This window comes from Puma concolor, chromosome D3 (assembly GCF_028749965.1).
Source record: "Puma concolor isolate L17-30 chromosome D3, mPumCon1.1.hap2, whole genome shotgun sequence".
NCBI classification, from domain to species: Eukaryota; Metazoa; Chordata; class Mammalia; order Carnivora; family Felidae; genus Puma; species Puma concolor.
In genome coordinates, this window is record NC_141678.1 from 7,684,902 (window position 1) to 7,706,407 (window position 21,506).

The 21,506-nt window shown below is 45.8% G+C and overlaps 1 protein-coding gene across 1 annotated transcript; it reads right to left on the reverse strand.

Moving 5' to 3' along the window:
- Positions 1–172: 172 nt before the first annotated feature.
- PSMD9 (proteasome 26S subunit, non-ATPase 9) lies at positions 173–21,501 on the reverse strand. Its single transcript, XM_086681630.1, has 6 exons — positions 21,364–21,501; positions 16,602–16,704; positions 12,323–12,534; positions 10,078–10,179; positions 2,744–2,832; positions 173–1,795 (listed from the first exon to the last, which is right to left on the reverse strand). Exons 1-6 carry the CDS (start codon positions 21,499–21,501, stop codon positions 1,768–1,770), a joined length of 672 nt encoding a protein of 223 aa, XP_086537756.1. The 3' UTR covers positions 173–1,767.
- Positions 21,502–21,506: the final 5 nt, after the last annotated feature.

Consider the following 21,506-nt stretch of genomic DNA (forward strand, 5'->3'; position numbering starts at 1 on the left):
TCTAAAAGGAGACTTGGCAGGAAACCAGCCAAAGGCACTGAGGCAGAAAACTCTTTGGTGCTCTCATTTTAGGACAGTGTGAATGATGCTCCCTATCCCCCACCCCCAGGCCCCACCCAATGCTGGTTGATTAATAAGCATACATCTCAAAAAAAAAAAAAGGGGATCAAACTGATGGTACAACCTGTGTTTATTATAAACTAGGATTTATAAAAAGAGATTGGAAAACACACTTGAAATCAGAACACACAATTTAAACAGCAAACACTGGTAAGCGTGGCATGTTCTGTGCCTACAAGGGGGGAACACATGTGGAGGTACAGCTAGAATACAGTTTGGGGCAAGAACTCAACAGGAAGGCTTTCCAGTTGAGCGATGAGAATCCATGCCTCGAAGTACTGCCCCAGTACTGACTCCTGTCAAGGCAAGCTGGTTTCTGTATCCAACCCAAGCAAATCCACTCCCAAGGAACACAGGCATGCCAACAGAATGGGCCACACCTGACCTCTGAAACAAAGTGGTCTGCAAGAACTATGGAGATAAACGTGGTGATAAGGTGAAGAAAGAAAGACACAGGGTCACTAAGAATCACCGAACCCCGTGCTGTCACGTGGAAGAGAGAAAATAAAAGGAAGGAGGCTGATTCAAGAAGTCAGATTGGCACACACTGGTTCCCCTTAGCCATTGAGCACACCTTGGCAGTTTACAAGCTACTCTTGATCTGAGCGGATGACCAGGAGGTTCAATTATAAAAAGTCAAATCAGAAGATAATTTGCAAGGTTTTTTTTATTCAAGAAACAAAGGGAGCTTGCTGCCCTCTGGTGGGTTACAGAAAAGGAAGCCGACACCATGGTGGGCTACCTGGGGAGCCTCCTGGCTTTCCCTGTTCTTCCAGGGAGCAATTTTGGCCCCGGATGTCCAACTGCTGGTCCATCTGCCAAGGATGCAATTTCTGTATCCAGAGCAGCAATGCCACAATGCAAATACAGATGGTGCAGCCTGAGTGTTTGGAAACCTCAGTCACTAAGGATGACATTCCTGAAGTACTGTTGGCCTAATCTTGACTTCAGCACCACTGTTGGTTTGTTTTGTCCAACCCCGGTTTTTGTTTTGTTTTAAAGTAAGCCGTGTGCCCTATGTGGGGCTTAAACTCAGAACCCCAAGACCAAGAGTCGCATGTTCTACCGACCTAGCCAGCCAGGTGCCCCTGTTCTGTCCACTTTCTTTTTTTTTTTTTTTAAGTAATCTCTATACCCAACGTGGGGCTTGAACCTACAACCCTGCAATCAAGAACTGCACGCTCCACTGACTGAGCCAGCCAGGCGCTCCTGTCTTTCTAAAATAATGTTCTAATTTCTGTCTGAGCTTTGGTTTGGGAGGTTCATAAGAAATTCAGTTAGGGTGATAACATGGGTCATATCAGCACTGTAAACCTGTGTTTATTTGGGGGAAAAAAATCCTAAAAGAATAAAGACATATTGGCACCTGCCAGAATAATTCCAGCCCACTTGCCCACAATCCAGATGGCTCCCGCATAGGGCCATGGCCTAATATGCAAAAGATGCCAACGACAAACCAAGTTAACAATGTCTTAATCCCAAGAGATTACACTGGGAGGCCATAGTATTTCCACTACCCAGAAGTTCAGGCTTCCAGCCTCTTCCAGATGCTTAAGCTTCAGGGAGAGAAAAGAAGGAAGAAATCCCCACCAGATCCAAGTCCCGGGCCAGGGAAGATGTCTTCCTATTACTGTTCCCCAGAGGCAATCATCTTTGCAAAGGAATAATGTTGCAGCTGGAAGAAAAGAAAAAGGAACAACGTAAGTTTGGCAACTCCATTTAGCAAGATCAGAAAGTGAGCCGTCTGAGTGTTTCATCCACATTCTTTAATTCTTTTATTTAAAAAAAAAAAATTTTTTTTTTTAATGTTTACTTATTTTTGAGACAGAGGGAGACAGAACATGAGTTGGGGAGGGGCATAGAGAGAGGGAGACACAGAATCTGAAACAGGCTCCGGGCTCTGAGCTGTTAGCACAGAGCCCGATGCGGGGCTCGAACCCACGAACTGTGAGATCATGACCTGAGCCGAAGTCGGACGCTTAACCGACTGAGCCACCCAGGCGCCCCTCTTTAATTCTTTTAAAGCACATGCCCAGTTCTCTGCACCGACAGCACAGAGCCTGCTTCAGAGTCTCTGTCTCCCCCTCTCTCTGCCCCTCACCTCCTCACACTCTCTCTCTCAAAAATAAATACATAAATATTTAAAAATTAGGGGCGCCTGGGTGGCGCAGTCAGTTAAGCGTCCGACTTCAGCCAGGTCACGATCCCGCGGTCCGTGAGTTCGAGCCCCGCGTCGGGCTCTGGGCTGATGGCTCAGAGCCTGGAGCCTGTTTCCGATTCTGTGTCTCCCTCTCTCTCTGCCCCTCCCCCGTTCATGCTCTGTCTCTCTCTGTCCCAAAAATAAATAAACGTTGAAAAAAAAAAAAATTTAAAAAAAAAAAATTAAAATTAAAATAAAGCAAATGCCCAGTTAATGAAAGAACCAGAGAGACCAGGGTTCCCTCTGCCTCCAGATCTGCAATCTCATTCCTGCCACAAGCATTTATCAAGAGTTTCTGCAGGCAATCTGGGGAATGCCATCATTTCCCAGTGGCCCCCACCTCCTCCCCACAGCTTTATATCCAGCAAACACCCAGGTGACAACCGACAGTTGCCTTATGAATAAACAGAAATGATACTTTACCCCAGCAGTCCTTTTCCTGCCCAGCGGGTTGGGACAAGTCTAAGCTGGTGTTTCTCCCCTCTGCGGATCACGGTCACATTCAGGGGCTTCTGAAAGGACAATAAGCTCATATATTCAACCTGTTCAGAATCCAAAGAGATTCAGACTAAAATGCCGAGATACTGATTTTTGCACATCAGGTTGGTAAGGTGCTTATATGAAGTATAACCTGGCAGTTGTCAAGAGTGTGGGGGACATGGCGCTCTTGGGCGGCTAATGGGGCTGCAGATTGGCACCATCTTCCTGGACAAACACGTCTCCCCACGAAAAAAAAAAACCTTTAAAAGGTGCCTACAAGATACATTTTGCAAAAGTACAAGATGATATATGAACAAAGTGTTCATTCTAGGACTGTTTATAAATTCAAAAACTGAAAACACCCAAAATATCCCTCAATAAGGTATTATTCAAATACAGCAGAGTGAATTAAGCAGTTTTGGTAAAAACAAAACAAAATGAGCAAAACATGAACCCATGTGAATACATGTTTTTTATTTTTTTACTTTTATTTTTTTCAAGGAGGCTCCATTCCCAATGTGGGGCTCGAACTCACGACCCTGAGATAAAGAGTCACATGCTTTACGGACTGAGCCAGCCAGGCGCCCCTCAATATGCGTTCTAAAAGGACATAAAGATTGCTTCATGCATACAAAGGTTTCTGGAAGATATACGAAAAAACTGTTAACAGTAATTACTTGCAGAAGAAGCACTAGGAGTTTGGAGTGAAAGACGACATTTGCTTTTATATCTTTCCATTCAATTAATTTGTTTTTATTATGTGTATGTATTACTTTAGTGTGAAAAATTAAAATAGCATACCAAGGAAACTTACGAATTACAACAAAGTGCATCAAAATCTAGAACTTTTGTGCATCAAAGGACACTACTGACAGAGTCAAAAGTAACTCACAGAATGGGAGAAAATACTGGCACATCATATATCTGATAAGGGATTAATATCCAGAATAAACAAAGGACTCCTACAACTCACAATAACAGCAAACAACCTGATTAAAAATTAAGCAAAAAAACCTGAGTAGACATTTCTCCAAAAAAAGATAAACAAATGGCCAAAGAGCACATGAAAAGATGCTCCACGTCACTAATCATTAAACAAATGCAAATCAAAACCACAATGAGGTGTCACTGCACATCCATTAGGATGGCTACTATCCAAAACCAGAAAATGACAAGAGTTGGTGAGGATGTGGAAAAATCGAAACCCGTGTGCACAGCTGCAAGAGAATGTAAAATGGTGTCGCTGCCGTGGAAAACAGGGTGACTGTTCCTCAGAAAACTGGAAGTAGAATTACTACATCATGGGAATGCAAGCGGGTGCAGCCACTCTGGAAAACCGTATGGAGGTTCCTCGAAAAACTAAAAGTAGAACTACCCTATGACCCAGCAATTGCACTACTAGGCATTTATCCACGAGATACAGGTGTTGAAGGAATAAAGAAAATGTGGTCTATCCGTACAATACAGTTTCATTCAGCCTTAAAGAGTAAGGAAATTCTGACACACACAACAACAATACGGGTGGACCATGAAGACATGATGCTAAGTGAAATCCACCAGCCACAAAAGAAGAAATATCGTCTGGTTCCACTGATAGGTGCAGAGGCATAGAGACAGAAAGCAGATTAGTGATCACCAGAGGCGTGGGGAGAGGAGAATGGAAAGTTAGTGTTTAACAGGTATAGAGTTTCGGTTTGGAAAGATGAAACAGTTCTGGAGATGGATGGAGGGGATGGCTGCAGAACAACACGGATGTACTTAAATGCCAGAGAGCTGCGCACTTAGAAATGGTTAAAATGGGTTGAGTGTCCGACTTTGGCCCAGGTCATGATCTCATGGTTCCTGAGTTAGAGCCCCACATCGGGCTCACTGCTGTCAGCCTGTCAGCACAGAGTCTGCTTCAGATCCTCTGTTCCCCTCCCTCTGTCTCTCCCCCGCTTGCACTCTCCCCAAAAATAGTATTAAAAAAAAAAAAGAAATGGTTAAAATGGTAAATTTTATGGTATGTATATTTTACCACAATTTTTTTAAATTAGGGCAGATCTATCAATGTAATCTCTGAAATGTGACAAAATAGAGCATGAAGACAAAAACCAAAAAGATGCCATTTTTCACTCAGATGGTCAAAGAATGAGACTGCCAATAAATAACACAGGGGAGAGGGGTCAAGAAGCAAGCCCTCACATACACTATTCAAGAAAATGTGAACTAATCCAAGCTTTTTGGAGGACACTGTGACATCTATGAAATCTATAAATGGGCATTGCCTTTGACCCAGTAATTCCACTTCTAGAAATCTCTCGGACAGAAACCCTCCCACAAGACAAGAATATTCACGACACCATTGTTGCTGATGGTGAAACCCTGGGAACAACCTAAATGTTCTGTGTGGAGGGATGGTCAAATAAAAGGTGGTAGACCAAGCAATGGAATATGGTGAAGGTAGGTACGTACCCACACGGAAATCCCCTCAAAGGGTAGGGGGAAATCCAGAACAGTATGTACGGTAGGTCTTGTTTGTCTTCTTTTTCTAAATCTTTTTTTCATGTTTATTTTTGAGAGGGGAGGGGAAGGAGAGGGGCAGAGAGAGGGAGACACAGAATCCAAAGCAGGCTCCAGGCTTTGTGCCTGGACCGAACCGAATCGGATCATGACCTGAACCGAAGTCGGACACATAACCGACTGAGCCACCCAGGTGCCCGTCTTCTTTTTCAAAAAGCAATCACTATGGACATATTCATTCGCACTTAGGAAATATATGAGAGATACACTGAGTGCTTTGGTTCTAGAAACAATACCCCTAGACAAACTAGAAACCCAGAGGTCATCCTTGACATGGGCTAGGTGTCATATTAAAGCCTATGTACTTCCATCCTAAAGGTCTCCTAGATTTGTCCACTTCCTTCCACCTCCAGCCCATTCACCAAAGCCACCATCACCTCTTGACCAGGCTGCTAAGACTGTCAGCCCTCCAATCAGCTCTCTACCTAGCATCTGGAGAAATCTTTCTAAGACACAAAGCTGCTTACATCTGTTCCTCTCAGCTTGCAAGTGTGCGTATGGCTCTCTACTGCTCCTCAGGAAAAAAGAACTACATCTTGACTAGGGACCACAGGGCCTCATGCATTCTGGCCCCTGCCAACCTCCCAGACCTGCCTCCTCCTCCCTTCCTCTCTCCCCCTTGCTCTGGTCTCCAACCATCTCCTCCAGCCCTCCCACCTCAGGGCCATGACCCTGCTGGAAAACTCCTCTCCCCGCCAGTCTCTAGCCTTGAACAACTTCTAACACTCACAGGTCACGTCCTCGGGAACCTTATCCTAACCCCCGTCGTTGCTCTCCAGCCTCCTCAATCTTTTCCTTCATAATACTCATGACAGTATAGAATTACCTTGGATTAATGCTGGTCTCTCCCACCAAAGCGTCCCCGAGGCAAGAGCCTTCTGTTTACCTTTGTTGTTCCCGCTTTAGCACCCGCACCTTGTCCAGCACTCAAACAGAGCAGGGAGGGTCCTCGGGAGGGAGAGACTCAGGACTTTTATCCTTTCCTCAAAACCTTTTGCATTAAAAGTGCATTATTTTTGGGGCGCCTGGGTGGCTCAGTCGGTTAAGCGTCCGACTTTGGCCCAGGTCATGATCTCACGATTCGTGGGTTCAGGCCCCACGTCGGGCTCTGTGCTGACAGTTTGGCGCCTGGAGCCTGCTTCAGATTCGTGTCTCCCTCTCTCTCCGCCCCTCCCTAGCTCACACTTGCTCTCTTTGTCAAAAATAAATAAACTTTAGGGGCGCCTGGGTGGCGCAGTCGGTTAAGCGTCCCACTTCAGCCAGGTTACGATCTCACGGTCCGTGAGTTCGAGCCCCGCGTCGGGCTCTGGGCTGATGGCTCAGAGCCTGGAGCCTGTTTCCGATTCTGTGTCTCCCTCTCTCTCTGCCCCTCCCCCGTTCATGCTCTGTCTCTCTCTGTCCCAAAAATAAATAAACGTTGGAAAAAAAAAAAAAAGTTAAAAAAAATAAATAAATAAATAAATAAACTTTAAAAAAAAATTTTTTAAGTGCATTGTTTTTATTTATGTGAGATATAATTCATATACCATAAAATGCATTTCAAAGTATACAATACAGTGCATTTTAGTATATTCAGAGATTCGTACAACCACTCCCACTATCAATTCCAAGACATTTTCATCCCTCAAAAGGACCCCAGTACCTATTAGCAGTCTCTCCCGATGCCCTCCTCCACTCAGCCTCTGGCAACCACCAACCGGCTTCCTGTCTCCGTCCATCTGCCTGTTCTGGACACTTCACATAAATGGAATTCTCAGATACGCAGCCCTCTGTGCCTGGCTTCTTTCACTTACCACAAATCCTTTCAAGGTTCATCCATATTACAGCAGGCCAGCACTCCATTCCTTTCCACAGCTCAATAAAATAAACGTTGTTTATACTAAAGATGACTTTTTTTTTAAATTTCAGATTTGTTTTCCTTTGAAAATACATGCATTTGATCCAGAAAGGCAGCTTTAGGAAGTTATCAAAAGAAACAGAGATAGAGATTGGTCTACAAGAGTGTTCATTTCTAGGTTTCCCTAAAATTGGAAACCACCTAAATGTCTAATAACAGAATATAGTGTTTTTTTGGTTTCTTCATCATTTTTCTACGGACACAGAGTGGACCCTTGATTCTCACGTCGGGATTCTGGTTCCAGGAGGATCCAGGGCCCTGAGGGGGGTGAGGTGTTCCAACCCCAGCAGCTCAGCGTTTTTTATCTATTTGATATATTGGAATTCCCCGAGAAATTTCATTTGAAGAAAAGGTTCTGTCGCTTAAAAATGTTCAATGACTACTTTTGTAAGGAAGGATTTATAGCGTTATTAACTATAGTCAACATGCTGTGCATTACAGTACATAGTAATGTTGTATAGCATATTTGAAAGTTGCTATGAGAGTAAATCTTAAAAGTTCTCATCACAAGAAAAAAATATATAACTATGGTGATGGATGTTAACTACACTTATGATGATCATTTTGAAACATATACAAAAATGGAATCATTACGCTGTATACCCAAAACTAATATAATGTTATATGTCGATCATACCTCAGTAAAGAAGAAAAAAGGGGGGGGGGGCTCACAGATCTATGAAGAGCTTAAGAATATATTTAACTAGAAAAGACAGACTCAAAACCAGTAGCTGTTATCACTAATCACCAAAATTGGAAACAACCTAAATGTCCCTCACTGGTAAATGGGTAGGCAATCTGGCGTTCACCTACACGGTGCAGCACTACTGAGCAACAAACAGGAGTGACTACACGCACGCACGACGGCGTATGAATGAATGAATCACAGACGCATGATGCAGAGTGAGAAGAAGCCAGACTTAAAGGGCCCTATATACTGGGCAGTTCCATTGACAAGCCATTCTAGAAAGGGTGAAACTACAGGGCTGGAGCACAGCTGAGCGGTTGCGTGGGGTGGGGGCTGGGGGAGGGGTTCGTCACCAAAGGACATGGGGCCGTTTCGGGGAGGATGACAGAATTGCTCTGTATCTTCATTACGGCGGCAGTTACCAAACTAGGTACGTGTGTCAAAACTCACAGCACCGCACAATGAAAAGGGTAAATTTGGCTGTAGGTAAATTACACCTTAATCAAGATAACCAGGAGCTCTATATGCTGGTATATGAACAGACTGACCCTGGAAGGACACACAGCTGGAAAGTGGCTACTTCCGGAGGAGAGGGAGATTCTCCATCATGTGTTCTTTGGTTCTGCCTTAAACTCAGGTTATGTATTACCTCTTCGAGAAAAAAAAAAGGCATATTTACAAAACAAACCAGTAACAATGATCCCAGACACCTGCAAGTTTTGAAGTATGTGCACCAAGGTGTGCAAGAGACATGAGTAAACCATAACACGAGGAAACTCCAGGGAAAAGGAGTGAAAGATCAAGAGAGACTCTGGGTAAACATAACAGAATGAAACTACACCTGCACCACTTCCAGGAGCCTCACTGGCAAGACAGGACAGCAAAGGGACAGCAGAGGGACACGACCACAGGACAAATAGAACGGAAGGAGACGGTACGGAAAGAGACGGCACCAAAATGAAAAGCTAACAAACTAGACAAGTGGTCACTGAGCAAGTACAGAAAACACAAACCCTGTTTAATTTACCCCTGTAAATTAAAGAAAAAAAACACTTTCCAGTAATCAAAATCACCATAAACTAAGTTAAAAGACCAGGAGCTAACAGGAGAAACATATGTAATGTGAAAACAGGCAAAGGTTTAATATCTGTTATGTTAAAAAAATTCCTGGGGCGCCTGGATGGCTCAGTTGGTTAAGCATCCGACTTCGGCTCAGGTCACAATCTCACTGTCCATGAGTTCGAGCCCCGCGTCGGGCTCTGTGCTGACTGCTCAGAGCCCGGAGCCTGTTTCAGATTCTGTGTCTCGCTCTCTCTCTGACCCTCCCCCGTTCATGCTCTGTCTCTATCTCAAAAATAAATAAACGTTAAAAAAAAAATTAAAAAAAAAAAATTCCTACAAATCACTTTTTTAAAGGGACGAATACCCCAGTGAGAAAAAAATATATAAACAACCCACAGAAATCAAAATATGACCATTAATTCACGTAAAAAATAAGGACACTCAACCTCACTGGTAACCAGGAAAATACAAATGAAAATAAGATGCCACTTTCGCAAAAACGTTAAAAGTAATAGAGAGTTCTGTTGATGACGTGATGCTCTCAGGCACTGCTGATCAGGGTACAAATTAGTAAAACTTCTTCAGATTATCTACTGTAACTGTGTATAATACACTGAGAGCCTGTAAGTACTTTCCGGTATCAATGTCAAGAAATAGCACATGAACAAGAATGTATGACCGTTCGTGCTGGTAAAAAACCGGCAATCACCAAAATGTCCACTGATAAGGCAGGGGGTGGACAAACTGGAGTCCACTCACACAACGGACTGCTGTGCAACAGTGTAAAACAGCAAGGTGTGTGGAAATGAAAAGACTTCCAAGAAACACTGCTGAATGAAAGCAGGGATAGGAAGGAGGAAGGGGTATTTACATAGGGTGGCTGCAAAGGTCTTATACAGGTGTCATCTGTACAAGATGAGGGATGGGCCTAAGGGAGAAAAAAACACTCCAGCAAGTGCAAAGGCGCTGGGCCTGAGCAACATCTCTCTGAAGGCAGTAAAGACCCCAGCGACGATTCCTGGCCCTAGCGATTCCAGGGTTACTGACCGGATGTGACTTCCAACTCACCCCCTCACTGTGTTGCACCACGTTGCCAATGTTATGCAGAGACTGGAAGTTTTGGGTGTTCACAGAGCCAAACTCCACAATCTCATCATCCACTTGCAGACCCTAGACAGAGAAGAGAAAATAGAAAACGAGGGTAGAGGTTAAATGTGCTTCTGGTTTCTTTACCCTTCCACATCCAACTTTAACATCCAGGCCAAGAACGTGTTTTCTACAGGGGAGAATGGCAGGCACAAAGCAAAGAGGTCAGGGGTTTAGCTACTGCACACGGGAGAGGGTGGTGGATAACTGGGCCACCTCCCCCTGCAGGTTCCTTCTGGGACAGATCTAGTGAAAGGGGGCCACATCTGCCCAATATCTGATAAAAGCTGGGGTTGTACAGGCCTTCAAGAATGAGGGGAAAAACCAAATGCTGCCTTCTGGGGTCCCGACCCAGGTTCAGGGGCAAGAAGAGGCAGAGCAATCTGAGCTTATTTTGTTCAGGGGTCAGAATTTAGACCAATTTGCCCTAAAGGTCCCCAGACAAGCAGCCACAGGCGCAAGGCTGACCCAGGGCTAGTGTGACCCTTTCATTCCAAGAACACAGATCAGGATTCATTCACTCCTTCAACTTATATTTGTCGCGGGCCAACTACAGCCTGTGCTCGACGCTGTGGATAGAGTAATGAGTACAACGAAGCTTCTGTGTAACTTAACGTCTTGTGACCATTAAAGATGGTTGGCAGGCCCTGGCTCCAGGACCTGGTTCCATAACTGAGGAGCAATGTGTCCTGGCACAAGTTACTTCAGAGCTCAGGGGCTTTTTTTCATGGGCAAAATGGGGGTAAAGATTACTGCCTATCCCAGAAGGTGGCTGTGGGATTAAAGATTAAATATGCAACCACATAAAAACTTGAACATGATGTTCAGAGTAGCATTCTTAATAATTGCCAAAAAAATGGAAAAAAAACAAATGTTAACTGGTGAATGGATAAAAACAATGTGATGCAGCCATACAATAGAATATTAATCAGCCATAAAAAGGAAAGAAGGGGGTGCCCGGGGGGCTCAGTTGGTTGAACATCTGACTTTGCTCAGGTCGTGATCTCAGTTTGTGGGTTCGAGCCCACATCGGGGTCTGTGCTGGCAGCTCAGAGCCTGGAACCTGCTTCGGAGTCTGTGTCTCCCTCTCTCTCTGCCCTTCCCCTGCTCATGCTGTCTCTCTCAAAAACAAATAAACATTAAAAAATTTTTAATAAATAAATAAAAAAGGAAACAAATAGGGATACATGTTCCATCAGGGATGAACCTTGAAAACATGATACTAAGTGGACAAAGCCAATCATAAAGCATCATACATTATATGATTTCATTTACATAAAGTATTCAAAATAGGCAAATTCATAGAGACAGAAAGCAGACTTGTGGTTCCAAGAGGCTAGGGGAGATGGGGCTAGGGGGTACAGGGTTTCTTTCTAGAATAATGAAAATATTCTAAAATTGATTGCAGTGATAGATACATAGCTCTGTGAATACACTAAAAGCCATGGAATTGCATACTTTTTTTTTTTTAACTTTATTTATTTTTGAGAGAGAATACAAGCGGAGGAGGGGCATGGAGAGAGGGAGACACAGAATCTGAAGCAGGATCCAGGCTCTGAGCTGTCATCACAGAGCCTGATGTGGGGCTTGAACTCACAAAGTGCAAGATCATGAGCTAAGCCACAGTCGGACGTTTAACTGACTAAGCCACCCAGGTGCCCCGGGAAATCATATACTTTAAGTGAGTAAATTTTACAGTGTGTGAACTGTATCCCAGTAAAGCTATTTAAAACTTTCAAAAATACACCAGGTAAGATCTGTAACTCATTCGGCAGGACAGCCAGTGCCCAGCAAGGATTCAGTAAATTGTGGCTACCGTTGTCATTCTCGTGTCTATTACTCACAGCCCAGCTAAAATACGCCCAACAAGAGATCCTCTTTCCCTCTCTAGCAATATTTATCACCTTCTGCCTTGTGTCCCAGGCCTCTCCCTGACCAGTCTGGTGGGAAGCTGGGACTGACTCCTCTCGAAACCCTGGCCCCAGCACAGGGCCGGGCCCCCAGGCCTTGGCCAGTGCTTGCCAAGTGAGTGGGTAAAGTGAAGCCGCAGCATGGAGAGATGACGAGTCTGTGTCCACAGTCCCAACCGGCCCGCACCCCCACCCCAAGGCTACCTGACCCACGGCGCTCTCTGGCTATGGATTTCCGTGGCCGGGTTCTGGCTTACCGCGATGCTGGCCGGGGAGCCAGGGCTGATGCTGTTCACTTTGGCGAAGGCCTGAGGGGGGCTGAGGCCCTCGCTCTGGTCCAGGTTGCGGCTCATGGCCTCTTTGTGGGCCTCAGCCATGTCCCGGGCCTGCTTCTCCTTGTCCCGAGCATGCAGCTGGTGCAGGGCTTCCTCCACCTGCTTCATGACCGCCTTGTGATCATTCTGCAGGCCTGGGAGGAGAATGCCGTATCAGGGGACAAGGAAGACGGCGGAGGACATGAGACTCCCACATTCATTCCCTGAATATTCAACAAGCACCTCCTACATGCCAGACACTGGACTAGGGGCTGAGGATAAACGTGTGGCCGAGACAGGGGACTACCCTCACGAAGCTCAGTCTAGCAAGGGAGGCAGCCACAGAACAAGTAAATTACAGTCACATCTGATGACTGTGATGAGGGCTGGCCAGCCAGGACCTGACCTTTTTAGTCTAGGAGATGAGGGGAGACTTCCCCAAGGCAGCGCCGTTTCAACTGAGACTTGAAAGGTGAGCAGAGGAATCGTCCCGCTTTACTTCTCACCTAATTCCTCCGGAACGAAAAATGATGCCTAAGTCTACTAATACACGGCAAGTGATGTTCGGTCTGAGACCTAACAGGACAAATGCTGGACATGAGGAACCGTGGGGTAAAACCCTCTGATTTTTTTCAGTACTGATGGCTAATTCAAAATGTTGCACAATAGGGCGCCTGGCTGGTTCAGTCAGAAGAGGCTCTTGATCTCTGGGGTTGTGAATTCAAGCCCCACGTTGGCTGTAGAGATTACCAAAAAAAAAAAAGATGTTGTGAACCACGATGCCAGTGAGTGAGTCACCGCAGCAGGCCAGTGCAGCACTGGCCTGGTTGGCAGCATTTTGATAACTTTCTAAACCTAAAAACAATTTCCTCTATTTCCTTCATTCAAGCCAGCTCACTCCCAAGGTTCCCTCTGAGGAGTTTCAGAGGCCAGAGCCGCCAACCAGCACTGCCCGCCAATCCACGTCCAGCATCTGTGGGTCACGGACTTTCAGACTTTCCAGATGCCCTCGACTGGAAGCACACATGGCCACCTGACCTGGTTCCTCTGCCTCCGTCACTTCGAGGGAAGGGGAGGCCCTCAGGCATAATGGGACTCTGGGACCCAACCCACAGGAGCAGACACAAGAAAAGAACCCAGATTTGAATAAGTAGAGACATATACGTGGGCAGGGACTTAAAACAGTGTCAACATATAATATGTGGTCACTGTCTGACTAGAAAAGACCCCCTGGGCAGTAAGCTCCACAAGGACCCCCAGAACCTTCAGCAGTGCCTGGCACACGGTAAGTACTCCATATATAGCTGCCGGGTGATGGAATGGATAACTTCACTTATAATCTATTGCAATTCTAATCAGAATTCCAAAAAAAGTTATTCTCTTGGACAAAATGTTTCCAAGGCCTAGTTCAAAAAAATAAATTTGCAACTATAACAAACTCAGTATACTAAGATGTTAATAATAGGGAAAGCTGGGGACTGCATGGGACCTCTCTGTTAATATGTTTCCAATCTTTCTGTAAATCTAAAACTGTTCTAAAAAATAGAATCCATTTTTATTTTTTCTTTTTTTTAATGTTCATTTAGAGAAAGAGAGAGAGGGCAAGCATGCATGAGCAGGGAAGGTGCAGAGAGAGAGTGAAAGGGAGAATCCCAAGCAGGCTCCACGCTGTCAGGGCAGAGCCCTTCTCGGGACTTTATCTCACAAACCATGAGATCATGACTTGAGCCAAAATCAAGAGTCCGACACTTAACCGACTAAGCCGTACATACAGCCCCCACCTCCCCTCCCCAAATCCATTTTTAAAAATACAAGAGGAGCACATGACTGGTTCAGTTGGTGGAGCATGTGGCCTGATCTCAGGGTTGTGAGTTCAAGCCCCATGTTGGGTATAGAGTTTAGAGTTTACACACACACACACACACACACACACACACACACACACACACAAAACAAGAAACTTCTGAGAATAATTTTTCAAAAGATTGATCAGCATTGCTTAACCAGATTCCTTTTTTTTTTTTTTTTAATGTTTATTCAGTTTTTGAGAGACAGAGTGCAAGCAAGGGAGGGACAGAGAAAGAGGGAGACACAGAATCTGAAGTAGGCTCCAGGCTCTGCGCTGTCAGCACAGAGCCCAACACAGGGTTTGAACTCATGAACTGTGAGATCATGACCTGAGCCGAAGTCTGACGCTTAACCAACTGAGCCACCCAGGCGCCCCACAAGCAGATTCTTAAATACAATAAAGTCATTAAGACAGTGTGACACCGGGGAGCTTGGCTGGCTCACTCAGAAGAGCATGTGACTCTTGATCTCAGAGTCATGAGTTCAAGCCCCAAGTTGGGTGTAGAGATTACTAAAGAAATAAACTTAAAAAGACAGTGTGATATTAGCAAAGAGATATATCAACAGAACAGTGCAAAAAACTTGAGACCTAAATATGTCTAAAAATTCTCTATGTAATACTGCTAGCATTTCAAATGAATGGCGAAAGAATAGGCTATTTAATAAATGGTGTTGGAACATCCGGGTAACCACCCGGAAACAAATAAGTCAGTGCCCTCTCTCACACCATAGGCTCCGCTTCTCAAATTTCCCCCAGAATCCTAAGTGCCGAGGAAAGCAGGCCACATCCCTGGGGAGTCTGAGGGTTTAGCCAAAAGCCCCAAATTTCCCTCAGTCTGATCGTCTTAATATGGCTTTTCCCTACCCTGTATCTTCCCTTTGTTTCAATACAAAGATGGCGTGCTTCTTTCCCCCAAATCTTCGAGGCAAAGTGACACTCTAAGAAGCTGTTCTGGGATCACACTGCAGCTTTGAGGAATGGTCGGCACCTTGAGCGGTGTCTCCTGCGGTTACTCGCGACCCCAGTGAGCAGCTCAGCTTTATACCACGACGTGCTGAGGACGGAGTTGAGGTTCACGCACATAAAACGGAGGTCCCTGAGTGAAAAATGTGCACGACAAGTTCCCCTCTAACAGGACTTTGTGGCAGAGGCTGCTGGTTGCCTGCCTGTGACGGGGTGAATAATGGCCCCCAAAGGTGCTCTCATCCTTGTCCCCAGAAGCTGCCCAATATGTTACTTTCCTTGCCCAAGGGGGCTTTTTCCAGAGGTGGTTAAGTTCAGGACACTGAATGGGGAGATCATCCTGGACTACCCAGATGGGGGGCCCAGTGTGACCACGAGGGTCATAAGTGAAAGAGGAAGGCAGAGAGTGACAGAAGGAGGTGGGACGGTGGGACCAGAAGCTGGGGGATGACCTTGCTGGCTTTGACGATGGAAGGAGCTATGAGCCACAGGACACAGGCACCTCCAGAAGCTGGAGAAGATAAGGAAATGGGCTCTTCCCAAGAGCCTCCAGAAGGAACACAGCCCTGCCAACACCTCCACCTTAGACCAGTGACACCCATTTGGACACCTTATTATTGTAAGAGTAAATCTGTGCCATTTGAAGCCACTAAGTCTGAGAATTTATTCCAGCAGAAAACAGAGAACTGATACACTATCCAAACACTTCTCTCCACTTGTTCCTCAACCACGAACAAATACATGATTTTATTTAGGATCGTGAGATGCCCACCATGGGGTACATCCCCCAACATGTCTTGCCGGCAGAGGGGCCTAGGAGGCGAAACAGAAGTCACTGCAGCAAGGTGGGGGTGGGCCCCCAGGACAGATCTTTGAGGGGAGGGTGCTGGCTGGCTAAGGACCTTTCGTCCTCCTTACTTTCTTCCTTCCCTCCCTTCCTGCTTGGCGCACGGACACGGTGACCCTAAAGCTAGACATGTCCTAAGGATGGCAGAGCCAGGGATGTGGCGGCCAGCCCTGCACTGCCGACCTCCAAACGTCCGTACCGAAGGACTGAGCGCTTCTGTGTGAGTGACCACAGCCAGGTCACTATCCTTACCAGCTCATACATAACTGCTTTGATTAGGATGGTGAGCAATATTTGACTTGGGCTTCTATTATCATTTCAAAAAAGTTTCCAGAGTGAAGCAAAGTCCTTAAAAACGAAATGAAAAACGAAACCATAAATTTAGAACCCTAGAGGCCAAACCATTTCCTCCGTTCTGAGTCCCTCGATGGGGGGGGGGGGGGCGGGGAATGGTAAGAGAATCGCATCAGGGCAGAAGAGGGGGAAGCAGATTACTATGGAAGAAGGAGATTTCACTTGTGTGCCTTCAGCCTCGGGAAGGGCCCTGCACGCGCACCACTCACAGACGATGTTGTGCCTTGCGGTCCGGACTTGGTACAGGTCCACATCTGAGCGGGGGTACCCCTCGCAGTCCACCAGCGGCTCACTCATGCCAACGCCTTTTTGCTGGAGGGAAGACACATGGTTAAGATTTCACAGGTGTGAAGTCCTCCAGACCTCCTTCCCTGTGCGGCCTTCATAAAGGTGACAGTAACAAAAGCCGCCACATGCTGATCGCTTAGCACAGGCCACGTACTTTCCCCACATGCTCCCTCAACCACCCTCAAAGTGGGGGGTGGGGGGGGTGGGGGCACTATATTTTTTTACTGATTTCTAATAACACAAGAAATGCAGGAATCCAGTCTCCTCTTTTGAAGTCAGAACAGTGCAGGTTAAAGCTTTGCAGCTCATCCCCAAGGCCAGCCTCTTGACTCCTCCAAACACTCCTTCCTACAGCAGCTGATACCTGGCTGGTGGCCTTGGAAGCTGGAGGGGAGTGAAAACCCCAAAGGACATCCAGCTGTGGCAGGCCCTCGGTTCTTTCTGAAAGCAAAAAGAGATCTGAAAGGGATTTCAAAAGGTTTTTCATCCCTCAAGGACACACTGACATCAATTGCCTCTGGGGAAAGGAATTGGGTGGGTGGCTGGGGGACAGGGAGGGAAGAGGGACTTTTCATTTTATACCCTTTGGTAGACTCTGAGTTTTGACCATGGACGTATATTCCCTATTCAAAACAATACATTTTAACATTTTAAAGACTTTTCCTGCGTAAATCAGAGCATAGCGCACAAAGGCAATGCAAAGTGTCGTGTTGTGTGATAGAGGGTAGAGATTTTGCAGTCAGACTTTGATTTTTTTTACTTTTTTTTTTTTTAATGTTTATTTATTTTTGAGAGAGACAGAGACAGAGTGTGAGTCGGGGAGGGGCAGAGAGAGAGGGAGACACAGAATCCAAAGCAGGCTCCAGGCTCTGAGCTGTCAGCACAGAGCCTGATGTGGGGCTCGAACCCACAAACCGTGAGAGCATGACCTGAGCTGAAGTCAGATGCTTAAACGACTGAGCCACTCAGGTGTCCCAGTCAGACTTTGATCCGAATCCCAGTTTTGCCGTGTACAATCTGGGTGCCCTTGGTTAAGACTCCTCTCCAAGCCTCAGCCTCCTCGCTTATCAAATGGGAATAATGGCACTCACCTCCCTTCCCACTCGCGATGAGAATTAATGAGTTGACCTGTGTGGACAGCTTAGCACAGTGCTAGGTGCACCCACAGTGGGGTGAATAGTGGCCCCCAAAAGATATGCCCCAACTCCTAAACCCCCAGAACCTGTATATGTGACTTTATTTGGAAAAAGGATTTGGAGATGTAATTAAGGCTCTTGAGATGAGACTGTCTTAGATTCAGGGTGGGCTCCAAATCCAATGACAGGTATCCCTGTAGAAAAGGAAGGGAGATCCAGGACAGGGGATCGTGTGACCAGGGGCAGAGACTGGCGTTATCCAACTGTAAGCCAGGGACGGCTGGCAGCCACCAGGAAGTAGGACAGGGACATGACATGGAACAGATCCTCCCTCCGAGCCCCCAGAAGAAACCAACCCTGCTGACATCTTGATTTCAGACTTCTGGTCTCCACAACTGTGAAAGACTAAATGTGTCATTTTAAGTCACCCTGTTTGTGGTAATTTGTTACTGCAGCCCTAGGAAATTAATACGCATAAAAGTAACAAGTCACAGCTGTAATTATGGCAGCAGCAGAAAAGGTGCCCAGGATACATATGTGCAGGACGAAAGATTCCATTCACTTCTCTATCTGGAAGCCACTGGGTTACACCTACTGTTTCCTGTTACTAACTGAAGTCCATAGTTTACCTCAGCCTTCACTCTTAGTGTCTTACATTCTATGAGTTTGGACCAATGTTTAATGAATGTACCCATCATCACAGTGTTACACAGGGTATTTTCACTGCCCTAAAAATCCTCTGTCTTCCACCTATTCATCCCCACCACTACCCCTGATCCCTGGCAACCCCTGATCTTTTTACTGTCTCCACAGTTTTGCTTTTTCCAGATTCTGGTTGGAATCCTACAGATGTAGTCTTTTCAGACCGGCTTCTTTCAGTCGGTAATATGCAATTAGGGTTCCTACACATCTTTTCAGATCTTGCTAGCTTATTTAGTTTTAGCACTTAGTAACATTCCATTGTTTTGAGATACCACAATTTATTTATCTATTCACCTATGTAAAGACCTCTTGGTTGGGACCCCTGGGTGGCTCAGTCGGTGAAGCATCCGACTCTTGGTTTTGGCTCAGGTCATGATCTTGAGGTTGGTGGGATCAAACCCTGCGTCAGGCTCTATGCTGACAGCATGGAGCCTGCTTGGGATTCTCTCTCTTTCTCTACGTTCTCTGCCCCTCCTCCACTTGTGTTCACTCACTCTCTCTCTCAAAATAAATAAATAAACTTAAAAAACAACAACACCTCTTGGTTGCTTCAAGTTTTGGCAACGGTGAAAAAAGCAGCTATGAACATCAGGAAGGTTTTCGTGTCAACATGTTTTCAACCCCTTTGGGTAAACAGGATGGAGCACAACTGCTGGATGGGTGGTAAGAGAATGTGGAGCTTTGTAAGAAACTGCCCTACCTTTGCATCCCTATCAGCACGGGATGAGAGTTCCTCCACACCCTCACCAGCATCTGAAGGTGGAAATTCTGACACATACACAGTACATAGTAGCACCTCGCGGGTGTTTTAATTTGTATTCTCTGATGATTTAGGACGTGATGCATCTTTCTATATGCTTCTTTGCCATCTGTAGATCTTCTGTGGTGAGGAGTCTGTTAAGGTCTTTGGCCAATTTTTTTTTTAATGTTTTTTACTTATTTTTCAGAGACAGAGAGACAGAGCACGAGCTAGGGCGGGGCAGAGAGAGAGAGAGAGAGAGAGAGACAGACAGACAGACAGACAGACAGAATCCAAAGCAGGCTCCAGGCTCTGAGCTGTCAGCACAGAGCCCGATATGGGGCTTGAAACCACAAACTGTGAGATCATGACCTGAGCCAAAGTTGGATGCTTAACCGACTGAGCCACCCAGGTGCCCCCTTTGGCTGATTTTTTAATCAAGTTATTGTCTTTTTAGTATTGAGTTGGAAGAGTTCTTCATATTTTCTGGATCCCTTGTTAGGTAACTGCAAATATTTTCTCCCATTTGGTGAACTGCCTTTTCCCTTTCTTGACTGTGTCTTTGGAAACACACATTTTAAATCCTGATAAAGTCCAATTTATCTACTTTTTCTTTTGTTGCTGGTGCTTTTGGCATCACATCTGAGAAAGCTTTGCCTGATCCAAGGTCACAAAAGTTTATTCCTAGGCTTTATTCTAAGAGATTTATAGTTTTTGCTGTCTCTTTTTGAAAACAAACATAGAGCAGGGCTTCAAGCTTCAAGCTTTTAGCCAGTGATGGTAGCTAATGACAAGGAATGAACATATTATAGCACCGATACGTATTTTTATTTTATATTAAAGGGAAAAAAATCCCATTTTCCCCCATATGCTGTAGAGCTATAAATTTTTCATTTAAACTAAATCAAGTAAAAAAGTGGATCAACTTAAAGAAAAATACCAAGGGAACAACAGTACAGGAGGTATATGGATACAGCATCTGCTTGAGGTAGAAAGTAACTAAAGTTTGGGAAACTGTTAGCATAATGTTGAAAACACAAGTTCTGGATTGAACAGGCTTGATATCTGAATCTCACTTTGAGACTTTAAGTAAGTGACTTCCCCTTTCTGAGCTTCAGGGTAACATCCTAACTTCACAGGGTGGTTGTGTGGATTTCATGATCTAACACACACATAAACCAACACTCTTCAGGCATATAATCAGCACCAATAAAATGGTACCCTGGCCTCCGTATGATGCCTCTATCTTACTCCCATCACCTAAAATCCACCCTACATAAGATGTCTTTTATTCTTCCTCTGCAAATTGATTTGTGGCTTTACACTAAGTGACATAAGAAAAACTATCAGTTTGGTAGCCAGACGACCAGGGAACTAGACCCACCACTGCCACTTCCCAGCTACATGACCCTAGACTAGGGTTTGCCTCACCCTGGGCCTCAGTTCCCTCCCTATACAATAATGATAAAGAGCCTTACCTGTCACTCAAAGCTCGGTCTTTAGACCAGCAGCATCAGCAGCGCTGGGAATTTGCTAGAAACACAGCATCTGCACCTGCACTCCCGAGCTCATCAGAAACTGAAATTTTAACAAGATCCCCAGTGCTTGCCAAACACACGAAAGCTTAGGAAGCTCTGACGTGAGCGGGTTAGCAAAGCACAGATCTTCTGGTACACGGTCAACAAGGACTGACGATGCTGGTGACATCTGAAAATTTATTAGCTCTGTGACCCGAGGCACGTTTAAGTAACGCCTCTGTTTCCTCATCGCTAAAATGGGGAGAGTAACAGCCTCAAAAGGTTGCTGTGACGGTTAAATGAGCTCATCAACGTAAAGCAATTAAAACAGCGCCCGGCACACGGTACGCGCTCCATAAACCCATGCTAAGGCACCAACACCGATTATTCTTAATTGCTAATATTACTTGCCTCCTGCCGACAGAGGCCGCAGTTGCCGCGCCTTGGGCTTCCCAGGGAGGGAGAGATACACAGTTGAGAGCTCAAGCACAGGCCTCCCCTGCCTCCCAGTCCTCCCAGAACCGGGTGCCAGGTCAAGAGGCCCCGGGCTCCTCCTACTCCCGCCAGGGAACCCCGAGCCCACACTCACGCTCTCCAGCACGTCATAATTGGCTTTGATCTGCGCCTCGATCTCCTCCTTGCGCCGTATCAGCTCCTGGATGTCGCTGACAGTCACTCCACCAGCCTGAGAGGAGCCTTCGCTCTGCCCGGTTTGCTCCTCCGACATCCTGG